General features: G+C 39.3%; 2 protein-coding genes across 3 annotated transcripts; one reads left to right on the top strand and one right to left on the bottom strand.

Moving 5' to 3' along the window:
• The first annotated feature begins 1511 nt into the window (after positions 1–1511).
• LOC144654338 (NAD(P)-specific glutamate dehydrogenase-like) lies at positions 1512–6953 on the top strand. 2 transcript variants are annotated; one of them, XM_078514458.1, is made up of 2 exons: positions 1512–1728; positions 4959–6953. In XM_078514458.1, the coding sequence occupies exons 1-2, from the start codon at positions 1606–1608 to the stop codon at positions 6315–6317; spliced, it is 1482 nt and encodes a 493-aa protein (XP_078370584.1). In that variant the 5' UTR covers positions 1512–1605; the 3' UTR covers positions 6318–6953. The 2 variants fall into 2 exon arrangements, with proteins under 2 accessions (XP_078370584.1, XP_078370583.1); XM_078514457.1 differs by lacking the exon at positions 1512–1728 and adding an exon at positions 4461–4702.
• Positions 6954–7705: 752 nt separating this feature from the next.
• LOC144654324 (mitochondrial disaggregase-like) lies at positions 7706–17409 on the bottom strand. Its single transcript, XM_078514431.1, has 17 exons — positions 17176–17409; positions 16258–16315; positions 15025–15111; positions 14803–14906; positions 14220–14348; positions 12519–12616; positions 12002–12116; positions 11449–11526; positions 11233–11288; positions 11037–11081; positions 10821–10928; positions 10011–10064; positions 9693–9840; positions 9092–9162; positions 8768–8887; positions 8534–8638; positions 7706–7956 (listed from the first exon to the last, which is right to left on the bottom strand). Exons 1-17 carry the CDS (start codon positions 17399–17401, stop codon positions 7729–7731), a joined length of 1830 nt encoding a protein of 609 aa, XP_078370557.1. The 5' UTR covers positions 17402–17409; the 3' UTR covers positions 7706–7728.
• Positions 17410–17426: the final 17 nt, after the last annotated feature.

Here is a 17426-nt window from a genome sequence, read left to right as displayed (position 1 = left end):
CTTGCTCTATGGAAATGCCCCAGGGGGGTACTTGCAGTATACATGACGGGGAGGTCCGACGTATTTTGTTGGGTTGAAAATTTACACCCTCTGTATTTTTTTGGATCAAGAGATCTGTCATGTATTTGTTTAGGTCTTAAAGTCTGTTTGATTGAATAGTCAGTATCGAGGTGCTAGGTCTTGTACTTTTTGGGGTAGAAAATTTTGATGCCAGGTATTTTTTTGGGTGTAAAATTTCAGGCTCATGTATTTTTTTGGGTTCGCAATATGAAGCTCCGTTGGACCCCCCCGTCATGTATACTGCAAGTACCCCCCTGGGGGGAAATGCCTTCATTTGTAATTCTACTGATCCTCTAGAGTAGCAGTTGCTATCGTTTTAGGGGCTAGGGGCATTGTTGCTGTTTGTTGTTTTGTTCCCTCCAAGAGTAGCAAACCATTCATGTCAGACCATGCGAGAGCTGCTTCCCTACCCACATTGAAAGATTTTTATCAATATAATGATATACAGTTAAATCCCGATAACTCAAACCCTCAGTAACTCGAACCTCCCGCTAACTCGAACCATTTTCGTTTTCCCTTCAGGTCATTTTCTTACTAATTCTACCCTCGATAACTCGAACTCCCGATATCTCGAACCTTTTTCGACTTTCCTTGAAGGTTTGAGTTATCGGGATTCAACTGTATTTCCATTACTACTTGTTTTAGTTTGAGAGCTGGCAGTGTTTTAATTAAAAGAACTTATGTGGCTTCTTAGTGTTTTAATTATTTTGACAAATTCATCAATAAAACGTAACATTTCATTCTTACTCCTGTGTATTTTTTTCATTTTCCTCAAGTATGTCATACTGACTGCCTGATAACTTGAGTAAACAGAGAAAGCTCTTTATTTTCCGTTTCAATAGCATATTGTCATTATTTATTTGCAGTACAATTGTGTCTTGTTTAATTGAAGAAACGTTCAAAATTGCACGGGCCTTAATCACGAGGATTCACGTCAGATTCACGGAAGTGCAAAAAGCATGCCGTTAGAAATGTGTGCTAATTAGAATAATTGTGAACTTCAGACTTCCAATTTGCAAAAACGGAAGGAGAATGAAATAGTTGGAATAAAAACGATCAGTTTCACTAAGAAGTGTTGCTTCCACATAGTACTAAAATTATCTTTCTGAAGGAAAAGGTTTTGCTGTGAAAAGCCGGCAAGTGTACCATGTTGTCATGTGATGTCACAAACGGTGTAACTTCAATTTAGTTTCCTTTTTCGATTCGGCAGTTTTCTTGGAGGAAAATTATACATGTATTGAGGCTTTCGTGGAAGGATTTTAACATCTAATAAAATCACAATGCAAAATTTGTTATCGGTTTTCGCCTCCTGGGAGCCGTGTTTATTTTGGGTTCGATTGTGATGTCGTGCACGCCTGACGATTCCTGCTGTTGGTTTCAATTGTTTGCCAGCCAATCAAATTCGTCGCTCTACCAACGCCCACAACACTCCCCCACATCAATCGGAAAATCCATAAATTTACAAAGTAAGCCGGGAAGTAATATATACATTAGCACAAAACTGTTTCGGCAACAGACAGTCTGCGAAGGACATTCGATTCAACAATGTTTCTACGAACGATAGGCAGTAGATTTTCAATTCAGCGAGGCTCTCTGCTCCTCAGGCGAGTCCCTATTCGATGTGTAGCTGGAATAGGACAGTCAGCCATTCAAGAAAATGGCGACACGGTAGGTATTCTTGATCATCTTTAGCAGCGCTCGACAAAAGCTAAAGCTCGCAGCGATTGCCTAACAGCGCTCTCTTTAATCTTTAAAATTGCTCTTTTGTGAGACGGCTTGGGGTAGACTAAACGTAGGGAGCGATTATGCATGAAAAAGTGTAGAAAAGCGCTTGCAAATAGCAGAACTGGATACATAACCTGCAACATACATGACAAGGTTCTACTGACTTTTCTAACTATATTCGCATTCGATAGAAAATTCTATCGACACTGTTCAATAGAGCACCTAAACGTTAAAAGTCTTGCTTAGTTTGATATCTTAAGCTCGAATAGAAGCGAAATTATGGCCGGGTCGAGAACGAAATTATAGGCCATCGCGGCGTATTTTAATATCCGTGCAAATTTTAATGAATATCACGTTCAAGCAGATCCCACCGCCGTGAATAGAAGCTAATAGATTTTAGTCGATTTTGGCGATGTTTCTTAAGCGTTTTTTGAACTGCCAATGTCATGCCGATATTCTAATGCAGCAAAGTGTAAAATACATCGAGAGAAAGAATGGTCAAGTGAGAAATTCTGCGCAAACTTACGACAAGAGAAGCGAGCAGTGAACTCGTGATGTGTTCGACATAATGCAAGCACAATGCACTCTGGATCTCCAATACTCTGATAAACATTGCTAGCGGTCACACATCTGTGATTTAGTGAAGTAATTAAGCAATAAAATTGAACTGATTCTCTTGTATCTGAGAAAGAACTGCTTTTGTTAGTTCGTTTGCCGCCGGCGCAATGTTTTCTTTTCCAAGCTTCGCGTGACAATGAAATTATTTCGTTCCATGGGGGTGTTGGTTTGAAGAGTCTTCTCACGCAATGGAATAAATCTTAGCAACAGACCACAGCAAATGTGAACTTCAAGTTTGAGTCTGACCTAAGCTGATAATATCGCAATAGTATGCGTTAGTCAATTGGAAATATCTTTGGTGATATTTTTGCCCGTCGATTAGTAAATGTATCTCATTAATATAGGCCGTGACAACAACTTATTATTCGACGCCTCGAAGTGGTTTAATTTGTTTGAGCGCTAATTGTAAAGGGCAGCTCCCCATAACCTACTGTCGGCCATCAATTTGACGGGTTAGATTCTCCTATTAACGTAATTGTCACAATCAATTTAACCGATATATTTTTCAGACAAAATGAAAGCTACCGGCCGGCTTGTCGCTGGCCAATGGCGGGATTACTGGTGGTACGACCACAAAGGACGCTATTAGACTACGTAATCAGTTGTTATAAATGAAAGTCTTGGAGCCAAGGACAAGCATATAGACTGTGTAATTTTATTTCTCTTCCGGAGATTGCAGTTTTGCAATCTAAAAGCGAAAGTTGGGTCGGAGTCGTGTACGTGTACACTGATCGGCCGGAAACATGCACCACACGATTTCTGCTATCCAATCAAATCGCGAGACAATTTTTTTAAAAAATGTTTTTGGTTGGATGATCAAAATTGCCTACATTCCTGGATCCCCGTTTGTGGGAAAATTTATAGATTTGTGGGCTCGAAAGAAGGGGAATTTGATCGAAGTCCAAAAGCAGCCAAAAGAGATCGGCCCATAAAGAGAGACCCTGGAAACTAGTTAAAAATTTAGTCACGAAATATTTCTTTCGTCTTTCTCTCTTTTACTTCGGAAAAAGTACCCTCCAATAATTTCTCCCGCGGTCATTCGGCAAATTCACATGTTTTTTGCAACGGAAGGGCGCGCGTTTCTCGCGCGACTAAACCTTGACCTTCACTGTGTGACATCAAATTAAATTCCGGTCAGCTGATTAGCTTTTAGGAGGTTTGTGTGTGACGTCATCGAATGATTTTAAACGTGCGAGCGTGAGTTAGTCAAGAGGAATGGGACTGTTTCGAGTGTAAAGAGAGGCATACACTGTCTCTAAATTTTTTCACGCACGTAAAAAAATACCCGTGAGTGGAAATCCACCATAAACCGCCGGAACTAGAACAAACTTCAGAGCTCACGTGACACTAGCACGTGAGCGAGTCTTAGTCTCCATTCGTAACCAGGCGGTGTTGGACACGCTTCATGTAACATTTTTTGAACAATCACATGCCACCTCGGTAAAAGCAATGGCAGACAATTTAAAAGACAAAATTTAAGCTTGTCGTTTTAGCCAAAATGAATTTTTTTTATTATTTTTTTTTGGTTTTCCACGCCCTGAGACCCCGCGTTCTTCACAGACCCCAGCAACCCGGCGTTTTCCACAGACCCCGGGACCCCGGCCCCTCGTTTTCCACTAATTATTTAACGGGTCACTGCAAACCAGGTACTGTGGTCGTTATTGGAAAGTCTACGAAATTCGTTCAAAGAGATTGAATTTCGTTGAAGTAGTGATTGATCGTGAATACTTTTGGGCACTAGTTAATAAGCAAGTCAGTTTATTTTCCGAGCCCGAGATTCACGCAAGATTTTACGTTGCTCGTCAAAATGTCGTCAATTTTGTTACCTTTGAGAGTGCTCGTGCATTTTTCTCACGAATAGAACGAAGATTTGAACAGGAAAAATGTTTGGATTTCTGTTTAATTGTCCAGTGTAAGATCTCAATTTTCATATTTTTATACTTGTGATTAAATCTTAAATTTACGGTGGACCTTCTTAGAAAATTGTTCTTGTTTCTGGCGTTACGAAATTAAAAGAACTGCGCGCGCGAAAACGTATTCTAGTAAGTTCATTTGTTTACGTAATCTCGTTATTACGGGGAAGCATGTTATGAACGGCCTCTTTCAGGAAGATACGTCGTGAATGTATTGCCCCAGAGGATTACTCTTTTCAAAAGTTTTTAGGGGAAATAACTGGGAACTCGCGAAGTCTAACTTTTGCCTTCTTACCGCCAAGTTAAGAATTCCACACAGGAAAGTGAAGACGCAAAAGTTTACGATAGAAAATCCGAGATTACGGACTAAAAGAATCAGGCATACGGTACGTTTTGTGTAGTTTGAGTCAAAATTGTCTGTTTTGCTTTTCCTTAAAAATTGAAGGATTTATGCTATGTAGAAACGTTTTCGAAGAATTTCAGTATCGAATTAATAAGCCTATATTCAATTTCATTTATCGTAAATATAAATTGGGAGACTAAAGCCTGAAGATTTCTTTTGGCCAGAATTTGGGTCGCGTAACTATAGTAAAAGAACAAAATTAACTGAATTTGTGACGTGTTTTTGGTTACTTTCCACAGGAAGGAAACATGAAGTTCAAGAGCGTAGATGATTTTATGAGCCATGTTAGAGCGAAGAACCCAGGAGAAAACGAGTTTCACCAAGCCGTACACGAAGTCATAACCTCCCTATGGGACTACCTTCAGTTGAACCCCGTATATCTCGACGGTAACATATTGGAGCGCATCGTGGAGCCAGAAAGGGTCGTTATCTTCAGGGTCCCGTGGAGAGATGACCATGGAGAGGTCCATGTCAACAGGGGCTTCCGTGTAGAGTTCAACTCGGCCATTGGTCCTTACAAGGGAGGACTGCGCTTTCATCCAACCGTCAATTTAGGAATTCTTAAGTTTCTCGGGTTTGAGCAAGTGTTCAAGAATAGCCTTACGACTCTTCCCCTGGGAGGTGGGAAAGGAGGATCCGATTTTGATCCCAAGGGAAGGAGCGACAACGAAGTAATGAATTTCTGCCAGTCATTTATGTCAGAGCTTCAGAGGCACATTGGCCCAAATACGGATGTACCCGCCGGTGACATTGGAGTCGGAGGTAGAGAAATCGGTTACTTGTTTGGCCAGTACAAGAAAATACGCAACGAGTTCACAGGGGTACTGACGGGGAAATCCTTTAGCTTTGGAGGAAGTATGCTGCGACCGGAGGCTACTGGCTACGGACTCGTGTACTTCACGGCCGAGATGCTGAACACGCGGGGCGAGACCTTCAGAGGAAAAATCGTCACGGTATCAGGATCCGGCAATGTGGCGCAATTCGCGTCGGAGAAAGTGCTACAATTGGGTGGCAAGGTCGTGACGCTATCAGATTCACAGGGCACCATTTATGACCACGACGGTCTGGACAAGGAGAAGATTGAGTACCTCAAGTGGCTCAAAAACGTCAAACGCGGTCGCATCAGCGAGTACGTGGAGAAGTATCCCGACGCCGAATTTTTCGAAGGAAAACGCCCTTGGTTCGTGAAGTGCGACGTGGCTCTGCCATGCGCCACCCAAAACGAAGTCAACAAAGAGGATGCAGAGATGTTAGTCAACAATGGGTGTTACTGTGTAGCAGAAGGCGCTAACATGCCGTCAGACCCTGACGCTATAGAAGTATTCCAACAACATAAGATCCTCTTTGGGCCTGGTAAAGCGTCCAACGCTGGCGGAGTGGCCGTGTCGGGCCTGGAGATGTCACAGAACAGTCTGCGCCACGCCTGGACCCGAGAGGGAGTCGACGAGAAGCTGCATGACATCATGGAGAGCATTCACAATACATGCGTCATGTACGGCACATCGAAAGATGGCAGCTACATCGATTACGTTAAGGGCGCGAATGTCGGCGGCTTCATTAAGGTTGCTCAATCAATGCTGGAACAAGGAATTGTTTAGGAATTTATAGGAACATTGAACTGCATGGTGAATTTTATTTGTTAACAAATTCTTCTTCAAGGAGAACTAAAAACAGTTTTTTAGTAGACAAAGCATGTTTAACACGCTACTAACTTCTAAACGTCTTACAAAAATTAATCGTACTAAATAGATCGGACCTTCTAGATAGTTTATAGTCCCATAATTTATTTATCTAATGTTGTGTTGGATGTAAAACCAACTATTTTGCCAGCCAGTGGTCTGTAATAATGGTAATTATTAGTTAGACTTAAGTCTTACTTCAATCGGTTTTTGTTGTATTTTCTCTTTTACATAAAATTAAGGTTTGGATACTGGATCACGTCTTTGTTCCAGATACAAATTAAAATGTAATAAAACAAGAAAAATAAGTTAGAAAGGAATGAACACAAGATGTAGATACAAAATGTCACTTTGATTATTAATTAACGACTTCTTTTTAGCCAGGAATTCGGGTGTCACTGCAGAATGCGGTTGTAATTCAGGGTGTTTTTCATAAAAAAAATTCTCTTTAATTGGGTATATTTATCGTGTGCGTTTGTATAGTTAGTAAAACGCCTTTGATTCAAAGAGAGACACTGCTTTGGTGTTTTTAATAAATGAAGGAAATATTCCCACTGTTTGGAACAGAAATTTGATGAACTCTGTAACGTAATTTTAATAACTATTTTAAAACTGACAGAATTCTCGCGTGCTCATTGGCCAAGAGCCATATCGTCCATGACTGACTGAATGCAACGCAAGACAACTTTCGGAAAACTAGAGATTGAAATTCTCTTACTGTCTTTTACTATCTTTATAGTGTAGCTTCTTTTCCGACTTTCTTTTACTCTTTCTTACTTTCTTTCATACTTTCTTACCCTATGTAACTCCCTTACGGAAAGACATCGAGCAACGCAACCACACAATGGTCATAATTATTTAATTTATTTTATGTTCAAAAGCGCCAATATTTTTGGTTTTGTTTGTTAAGACATTTGAGTTCTACTAGAACCCGTTATTACTTTTTGTTCCAACTGAACAGGTGGCTGTATTTATCTATACAAGTTCGTTAAAGTTTGGTAAATCCTTTGAGAGTTCTTTTACTCTCCTTTATCAAAATGTTTTTAGCAAAGTCCTGCTCGTAAAGTTAGCTAATTTCTCCGTTGTAAGTCACAACGTACTCTTAAATACAATCTAAAAATCTTTACAGCACATATGTGTTCCTGTATTCCGTCCGTGTAACGCAAGCCTTCAAATACTGGCTTCTTGATCGACTCGAGGGTTAGAAATGCTAACTTGAGCGATCGTCATTTTATGTTAAATATCCCTCGAAGATCACATCCATCTAACCGTAACCAAACGACACGTAAATTCCATCATTCTGTAACGTTTTCTACTTGGTTTTTTTTCTTTAAAAGAAAAGTTTATCTTCCGGAGTGAAGTAGTCTCCCACTTCGATATCGACCTTTTTCTTTCCTTCTTTAATGAGCTGCAATTTAATCATCGGTGCTACATCTTCAACCAAACTTTTTCCAGTTTTATCTTTGGGGTAGTCCACTGTTATGTGCAGGGAACATCCGGGACTTATCAACTCTCGCTCGTGCGCTGCAGCAAGTTGGTTGACCACTCTTCTTTCAACCTGCAGCAAATTCGATAACTTATACGTTAGAACAGTACAGAGGTTTCAAAAAATTATCTGTAATCAGGTGAATTTTACGGTGGATAATCTATTAACCAAGGTTATTGTCGAGCTCTGCCTCTTGCTTGATCCGTTTGCTTTGGTTTCACGTTTTATTTTGGTTTATAATTGTTCACTGCGCGGTTACCAAAGACCCGTGTACTAACCAATCAGCGTCAAGGTGCAGTCTATTCAGCCAATCATGATCATAGCCTAAACTCTCTCCGGTGCAAAAAGCCTATTTTTCCCGCGCTTCCCATCGTTTACAAGTTTACCAGCGCTTGCCAAACTTCTACGCGTCACGTTTTCCCGCAGTGGTCAAAGGGTAAAATGTTTTCCCGGGCTAAAGTCTTACATGTTTTTTCGCGTTTGCCCGCATGGGTTGCATCTTTTCCAGCGCTTACCAAAATTTCCTACCAGTTCCTGGATACGCTTTAACCTGGTTTTCGATTAGCCAAGCAAAATGACACAAAATTTCGCCCAAACTTGTGGTACTTTTCTCTGAAAGAGACACTCGAGGGCAATAAAGCAATCTCACCTCGTGTTTTATCGATCTCGCGCCATAATGTACATCGTAACCATCAGCCAGAACATCTAACACTTCTCTGTCCCAGCTCATGTGGATATCATGTCGACTTAACGCCTGCAAAGAATAATAAAGAAATAAAAACTTCATGTTATTCGATTACAGGCTAAAGGCAGGGGCAACTTTGGTCAACTTCTTCCGCAAAAGTCTGATCAAATTGCAAAGGATAGTTAGAAAGCTACTGACCATTTTCGACCAGAAATCCAGCTCCCTTGTTACCAAGCTGAGCAGTTCTGAGCGTGAAAACGGAAGAAAGTAAACCATTTCATTGATCCGACCCAGGAACTCATCTCGTCTGAAGTGAAGCTGTAAAATATCAATGGGGAAATTTAACGCTGGTTAACATACAAATTCCTCTTAGCTTTTTATACATTTTCTATAAAATAATAACACTCCTTGAGACAATTAAGTTTTGGAACCAGATGTGTATTCAGAGATGATCATATCTTTAAGTCTTTCAATCTATTCAAGAAAAGCGATATTTTGACTGATCGGCAGGTAAAACCTTACTTTAAGAATTGGCTGCACGACTCTTTCTTTAAACTTTCTTGATATTGTGATCTTTTCACTAATTTCGCCATCTGTCAAAAAAGTGAAAAGAATAACAGTGAAGAGCTAATCTTTCAAAACCACAGCAAAAAAAAAACCCACGTCCCAATGCGCCCCCTCCCCACCCCCCTTCTCCCCCCTCTTAAGCTCTTACCTCCCACCAAGCTTTCCCGTGCTCACAACCGTGTAATGTTTAAAACGCTTACACTAGGTACGTGGTTTCCCGGGCTTGCTAGGTATTTTCCCACTCATACCATTAGTTACGGAATTTTTCGTGCTTGCCGCCGTTGACAAGTTTTCCCGCGCTTGCACGTTGATAAGTGTTCCCCACGCTGGACACTGGTTACGGGACTTTTCGCGCTTCGCACCGGTAAAAGTTTAAACCGCGCTTGCATGCACGGTTGCATGTGTCCCGCGCTTGTCACCAATTTTTACGTTTATGCTTCGAGTTTTGAACGGTTTTTAATGTAGCCGATATATGGACTTCACTTATATAACGAACACGATAATAACAAATTGCCCGTTTAATGATCAAATTTAAAAACTTTATAAAAGCGCTTACCCTCTTCTCTGCATTCCGCGGCTTGTTTCGCCTCTCTTCTCAGATCCAAAGCGTGATTGGCTATCTCTTCACTAGCAAGGTTTGACGTCATTACAAAAATGGCGTCCTTACACACAATGGTTTTGCCTTGTCCATCTGTTAAACGGCCCTTAACCAGAAAAAACTGTTACAACAATGAAAAATGACATTATAGACCAACCCTATTTGAAATAATTACAGCTTAAACTGAAAAAACATGCCATATACTTGAATAGGGGTGCACCACCCACCCCCTACCACCCCTGTACAACCATCCCACCACCATGGTTTAAAGGTTACCTCGTCAAACAATTGTAGCATGACAGTTAAAACGTCTGGGTGAGCCTTGTCGACCTGAAGAGAAAAATGTAAAATGGCACAATTGTTAGGAACTTGAAAGAAGAAGTTAGCGGCATAGCCTGTAATGCAGGCGTATTTTAGCAAACGAGCACATTTGGATTAGGCGAGCGCCATCTTGGATTCGAACTCAGGAGAGGCTTGGGAAGAGAGGAAAAAAGCATCCTAGGGAGTAGAAGTAAGGCTGAATGAAGAGTAAAGGGAGTGGGGGAGAGGAAAAAAACGTTGCGACTGCAAGCCCATCAAAATCAAACACACTCGGGCCTAAGATATGGAACATAATACCAAAGGACATTAGGAGTTTACCAACACTGTCATCTTTTAAGAAAAACATTCGTAAGCTAGACTTAGATATTTTAATGAATGATAATTGCTGCGCTAATTGTATTCTATGTAGTTCTTAATGTAAGTTCTTAGCTTGTATTTTATCTGTATATATTGAAAATATTTTATCTTGTATTTTAACTTGTATATATTGTAAATAGTTTAACCAATTTTAACCGATTTTAACATTTATTAGGATATTTCGATTTTGTTATTTTTCTTTCACTTTAAAGTGTCCCCATTTAGTGGTTTTATTACTGCTATTTTAGTTTTTGACACTCAAATAAAGGTTTTATTATTATTATTATTCGCCCATCAAAAACGCCTGCATTGCAAGTTTGCAACTGTGTTAGTTATCTAGCATCATAGGCTCGCAATGCGTGCAGAAGACAAAATGACTTCAAGTAATGTGAAATGACATGATCTAACCTCATCAAACAGGACCACAGCGTTAGGGCATTCCTTTAATTTCTTGGTTAATTGGCCACCCTGATCATGTCCAATGTATCCAGGAGGAGCACCAATCATCTTTGCCACCTTTGAAATGCAGAGGTAAATGCATTTTAGTGATTGCAAAGTAATAAAAAAAAACAACAACAGAACAATATGTTTAAATCGTTTTACTGTGAAACACTGAATTCTTACTTCATGTTTTTCTTGATATTCAGACATATCCAGTCTTATAAAACCCTGATGAAACACAAAATAGCAAAGGGATGTGAAAGCAAAATAATAATAATAATAACAATAATAATAATAATAATAATAATAATAATAATAATAATAATAATAATAATAATAATAATAATAAACCATGCCTTTGGAGATGTAAGCAATGTACCTTCTTGTTGTCTTTATGAAGATATCTAGCCACTTGTTTGGCTAGCTCTGTTTTTCCTACAAGGAGGAAGATCAAAAAAAGAATAATACTCTTTTGGTACAAACTTGTAAGAGTATTGCTCTCAAATCTAAAAAACACACACTCAGAATAGCTAAAGGTAAAGGTAATCATGTTCAAACAGTCTCACACAGATCTATAAGACCCTACAGCTCTTACCAATCCCTGAAGATCCAAGAAAGAGGAACACAAGTGGATGTTCTTCATCGTACCAGCCATTTTCTCTTCTGCGGATTGCTGAAAAGGATGATGTAATGTAATAAACAATTTATACCATGAACTGTTGGACAAACCTGTGAAACGACTGGCTGTGATTTAGCAAATTTCTGGGTGAGCTTTGATCTTTTATACTTAAATCTAAGCTCATCACCGCACACCAATACTGCAATCACAAACACTGGCACAGATCTTCAAGTATTTTTTTTATTATCAAGCTCAAAGGAAGGGCAGTAAGGGATAACAATTCCAACAGAACTAGAAATATTTTGTCTGAAAGGAAACATTTTTACCTGTAATACCAGAAAAGGAATAAAATAAACACCAACCTTTTATGCTTAAAAACTCTAATACATGTAAGGTTACGTACAAAGTTAACAAATATACAATTGGCACCCCAGGTGTTAAAATGAAATGAGCATAAATTTATATAATTTATTGTTTGTTTGATTTTGTTTCATTACTTAATTAATTATTATCACATGAGTAGCCATACTTGCAGCTACTGTGAGGATGGCTCCTTCTTGTCCGACAATATTCTCTCTTAATCTCATTTCCAGTGGATAGCGACGTCTCTCCTCTATTTCTCTCTTCTCTTTCTCTTTAGCATACTAAACAGAAAACAATCACTATAAAACATGCAAATAAAATTTTAATAAAAAGTTATCCTCTTGGATAAATAAAAGTAACAAAATGCTGAATTATGGTTCAGTCAGCATTTGCACATCACAGTTTGTGTCATGATAAGGTCTCTGCTACCTGTGTGTTATAACTGTGGTAAATATGAAAGGAGTACATTGGATACTGAGAAAAATATTTGAAAAATGTCAAATTTACAGATAGTTAATAAATGTACATGTATTATATAAATGCATTTTTGGAGTTAGTCACGGTCGTTTTCTTTTCAAACCTTGGCACAATAAAATTCTGCATGGCCATTCTAGTTACCGTATTTTTCTTGCATAAAAAATTAAAATTTTATATGTATTGACATCAGCAAGCGATTGCCCTACCGTATTCATTTTATCTTGCAAGAATTCTTTGATCTTCATGCTCCCTGCATATTCTATTGGTTGATGGCCAGAACTGTCCTTCAGTGTGGGGTCCGCTCCTGCAGAGAAAAGATATATACCGTAAAGTTCCATGTATAAGCTGCACCCGTAGATAAGCCGCACCACCAATTTGGGAGCTCAAATTTTGGAAAAAAAATATACAGACAATAAAGTTTGAAGTTCAAGTGAAGTTCTATTGGGCATAAAAAACAAACATGGCGGCAATCGGCGGCACTTTCTTTCCAAGATTCTTGAAAACTGCTACCCGCAACAGGATAAAAACTTCGTGCAAAATAAGAGTTTGATATCGCGATTATCTTGGAGCTTTCTCGCACGCAGCAGAAAGCTTCGAAGTGACCGGCAGGCTTCACTGCAAACAGCTTTGCAGAGGAACTAAAAGGCAGTGAACAACAACAAAGTTTTCAGGTTGTTATATGTTTATTCAGTGACGTCTTGAGAAGTTTTTTTTAATGAATATTAATTAGGCCTTTGAGAACTCCAACTAGAGATGTTTCCGTAGATAAGCCGCACCCCCGATTTTTGACTTGAATTTAGAGGAAAAAAGGTGCGGCTTATACATGGATCTTTACGGTAGTCATCCATCATAAAGTGGTATCAATTTATACACCTGCCAGTGGGCGCTGGGTGGAAAGAGGACTTATAATTTAGAGTAAGGTGTGTTGCCCAAGAACCAAACACAGTGACCCCACCCAGGGCTTAAACAACCACTCAATTTGGAGTCCAGCGCACTAATGTAACCATTAGTGACTGGTACATAATTTTGATGTACTTTATTTTTTTATTTTTTTTGTGTGTGCACATCCATTTTTCTTTTTTCGTTCTGTGTGTGTGTGTGTGCGAGTAAAATGGAAATCGTGTCTCATTTTTTATACTCTGTAACTTTATTGCAACATTTTTACCACTTGGCCCAGCCACTTAACTTGATTATCCTTAGCTATTTTTAAGTGACTGTGCTCCGCTTTTCATTATTAATTATTTTTTTCACATTGCATGTATTTATCTTTATTATAAAATTTCCCCCCCCCCATCTATCAAATACAAATACTTGGTTTTTACTCTTGGTACAATCTGGTGTTTTCCTTTGTTTTAGAGTATGGCAATGTATGATAATGAATATAAGACAATGCAAAATACTAAATTGTATACCTGCCAACTCTCACGCCTTGGGCGTGAGTCTCACGCCTGCGAGTTGAAAACTTCGATCTCACGCCAACTCACGCTTACGAACCAATTTCTCACGCCTAGTCGAAAAATGTGAGATTTTACAACCACAAACGACACATTTTCCAAAAATGTAATCTCAAACCAGTGCGAGAAAAGAAAACTCCATTTAAAATGAGTATATCGCGATACTTTCCCCGAATTGACAAGGTTTTTCCAAAAAAAAGGAGTTGGGAACGAGGTCGTGTTTAGCAAAACACGTCCATGTACTGGGATCGAGATATGTTCGGAACGTCTTCGAAATACTTCGGACATCTTCGAAAAACTTCAGACATTGTCGTATCGTCTTCGGAAATCCTGGCACTCTCAGGATAAAAATCTCACACCTTTGACCCAGAAAAAGTTGGCAGGTATAAAATTGTACCGAAGGTAAAATTGAACCAAAGCAACTACATGTATGAAAACTCTTTACAAACTTACCAGCATTAAGAAGAAGATGAATGCATTCAAGATTGTCAGCGAGGGCTGCATAATGAAGGGGAGTGAATCCACTGAAGTTAGCATTTCTGTGGAGTCTGTCACTGAAGTCGTCATCACGCATAAAAATCACTACAAAAAAAGAAATATCAGAGCATCAGCTGAGCCTAACCAAAAAAACATGTTTACATAACAGTTTAGCAACTGAATATTACAGTGTGACATGCCTTACCATGGCCACCCAACGAACATTTATACTTGTAAATGTAAGTGTCATCTTGTAATATTTTATGTTTTCACTGCATTTTGTTGATAAATATTGTAAAAAGTATCTATTTGATCGTATTCAACTTTGCAAGGATGCGTGTTTGTCAAACAAATAATAATATTACGAGAGCACACTTGTAAAAACGTTTGTTGGGTGGCTTTTCTTTTTTCCCCCTTTTCCTAAGAAAAGTAGTATGTATCACGGTAAGGCGCAATGCACTGTAAAACCAGCCAGTGAGGGTGATTGTGTATAGAAGGGCTTAAAAAATGCATTTTTGTGCTATCAAAATATTCAACAGTTGAAAGAACAAGGACCTACCATCAAAGGATCTCATATGTTTCTTTTGCGCAGTACGGAATGCTGTGCTGAATTCTTCCTTTGCATTGACATCAGCTCCTGCCTCTACTAATAACTCTACACATCTTCAAATACAAGATCAAACCAAAGGAAACTATTAATAATGCAAAGTGGGAGAATTCGAAAGAGAGTAGGAGAGAAGGAGAGAAGGAGGAGGAAAGAAATGTAATCACGTGATCTTACCTTTCACTGCCATTAAAAGCAGCGACATGGAGTGGGGTCCAACCCAGGGGATGCTTCTGGTTAACGTCATGACCTTGTTTAATGAGCCTGATGCAATATTGTAACAAGAAGAAGAAATTATTATACAAACCATGGCTTGATACCTTGGGAAGTGTTGGATTTATGAACGAGAAAGTCTTTTCACACAAAAATCTCCCTATCTTTCCTCTTTGGAAATCCAGATAGGAATTCTAGGCCATACCAGGGTTGGAAACTTAAATTTTGGAGAACTCGCTATCTGAGCGAGTGACCTTCAAATTGCGCTCGCCCAGATCAATTTTCTCTCGCCCAGTCTCCTCCATTAAAGAAAGAAAAATTTAGCCCCCCTCCTCTAACAAATTTTTAATCACGTTCGATACTCATCATGCCACAGTAGTGGTCGAACATGATAGAGACTGCAATCTATTTCTTGAATGAAAAATCGCCAAAAAATGACCTTACTTCACACTTTAACCATAAGCATGCTTCAAAAGTTGAAATGCAGTTTTAATTTGATACGTCTTCCCAAATTCCTGTATGTTGCAAGCAAAGTGTTGAAATTGTACAGAAAAAGAGGCAGGAAAAGCAATCTTGCCGCGTTTCGTGGATCAGTAGACGCTTATTTCGAAAACTATATTCTGGATATGAAAATCGTACTGGCCACCGGGTGATCCGTGATTTGTACTCGCCCGACAGTTTTCACACTCGCCTGGGCGAGTGGGCAAGTGCTAATTTCCAACCATGCCATACACCCCCACCACCCTTTTCCCTCAGAATTCCAAGACGCCACAAATGGTATGAGTAAATTGCCTGGATTATTTCTGATATTACCCATTTGCATTCTAAAAGCTTATATTTGTACAACTGTATATACAGACAATACAGTACAATAGCATCCTTGACACTTCCTTATCCCACCTGCTGACTCATTAGCATTAAGGTATGGGAAGACTCCTGTCAAGCAGAAATGACAGGGAGCACAAAAGTGGATAAGCCAGCAAGAGGAGTGGGAGGGAGGGCTGACCATTTCTTACATGTCTTCATGAAAATGATACACCTTGCATTAATAATTATCATGTCTTTTATATTGCCACTGAGTCATCATGATCATGTGGCATAATGAATATTACATGAACTGTGAATAGCCAAGGAAATAGTGCATACAGACAGACTAGTACTGTTGATGGTCTTATCAAATTCATGAAAACCACTCACCTTTGAAGTTCAATAGTGTCATTCTGTTTTGCAGATCTGCACATTCTCTCAACAAGCCCTGAAGAATAAAATATTGCTGTTATGTATCTAACATGACAAACCACATTTCTTTATAAATTTATGCAGAGAAAAACAGCGGAAAGTTAACATAAAATTTTATTTGGAGCAAGCTTATTTAAAAGCAAAGGACTTCAGAACTCTCTCGAAATCAGCAGTTGTGCAACATACACATGTACAAGAAATTTTGAACAAAATGACCAATACAGAGGGTCCTGAGAGAGGGGGGAGGGTATATATCTTAATTTCCCAGCCCAAATTTTGGCCAAATGTTGCGAATGCCAATAAGTACACGGCTAGTTTCCGCAAACTTCACAATTTATTTCTCTGATAGTATTTTCCTGATCACACCCGATTTCGCTCTCTAATAGAATGAACAATAGTTAGCTTGGCTTTCCCTTATCACTGACGCGCGACACACCCTAATACCTAGACAGCGATGACTGATTACATGGTTCTATTGTCTACATCAAAATCACGAGAAATCAAAACATTACATAACCTGATAACGCAAATCACTTATCGTACTATTCGTCACGCAATACAACTAAAAATATCTCAACACAAATGCCATTTTTCAGCCTGCAGTTTTCCCAAATTTTCCAAAATCCCAGTCCCAGCTCCATTGTTTTTTGTTTGTGATTCTCAGTCCCAATGATCCAAATTTCATTTTCCCATTGTAAATTTTCCCAAATTCGAGTTCCCATTTTACCCCTTTAGGCCCCTCAATACAGTAAAGGTATGAGAGCCTCTGTTTCTTTTTTTATGAATAAGTCAGATCTAGGCGTCAGCAACACGGCTGTTGTTGGCTGATGTTTAGCGAAAGCTACGCAAAAATCACGTTGATCGCAACAATCGTACCTGAGCTTGCACAGAAAGCGACACTTCCACACAGCACCCCAGCTGTCGAACCCACTGCAACTCCCCAGTGTAAGCTCTTTCTGGGCGGTAAATACAGCCTTCGCCACCTTGAAACATTGTTTGAACTAAATCTTAAAATCGCGGTGATAAAAGGACGGCTTTTATGGAAATACACAAGGGATAAACGCGACAGTTTTGCGCGAAGGAGACGAACAGATGCCGCCATGTTGTTGTCTGACGTAACACTAATA

The sequence above is a fragment of the Oculina patagonica genome, chromosome 5 (assembly GCF_052425735.1).
Source record: "Oculina patagonica isolate OP01 chromosome 5, crgOcupat, whole genome shotgun sequence".
Classification (NCBI taxonomy): Eukaryota; Metazoa; Cnidaria; class Anthozoa; order Scleractinia; family Oculinidae; genus Oculina; species Oculina patagonica.
Note: the sequence above shows the minus strand (reverse complement) of the source record. Positions and strands in the feature narration are given on the sequence as shown.

Bases quoted from the DNA above. Each gene is read 5' to 3' on its own strand.
- LOC144654338 (XM_078514457.1), top strand. From the start codon at position 4,526: ATGTATTGCCCCAGAGGATTACTCTTTTCAAAAGTTTTTAGGGGAAAT. The intron at 4,703-4,958 runs GTACGTTTTGTG...TACTTTCCACAG, and splicing joins CTAAAAGAATCAGGCATACG to GAAGGAAACATGAAGTTCAA.
- LOC144654324 (XM_078514431.1), bottom strand. From the start codon at position 17,401: ATGGCGGCATCTGTTCGTCTCCTTCGCGCAAAACTGTCGCGTTTATCC. The intron at 10,065-10,820 runs GTTAGATCATGT...TTTTCTCTTCAG, and splicing joins CTGTGGTCCTGTTTGATGAG to GTCGACAAGGCTCACCCAGA. The intron at 8,639-8,767 runs GTCAGTAGCTTT...TATTCTTTGCAG, and splicing joins TGGATTTCTGGTCGAAAATG to GCGTTAAGTCGACATGATAT.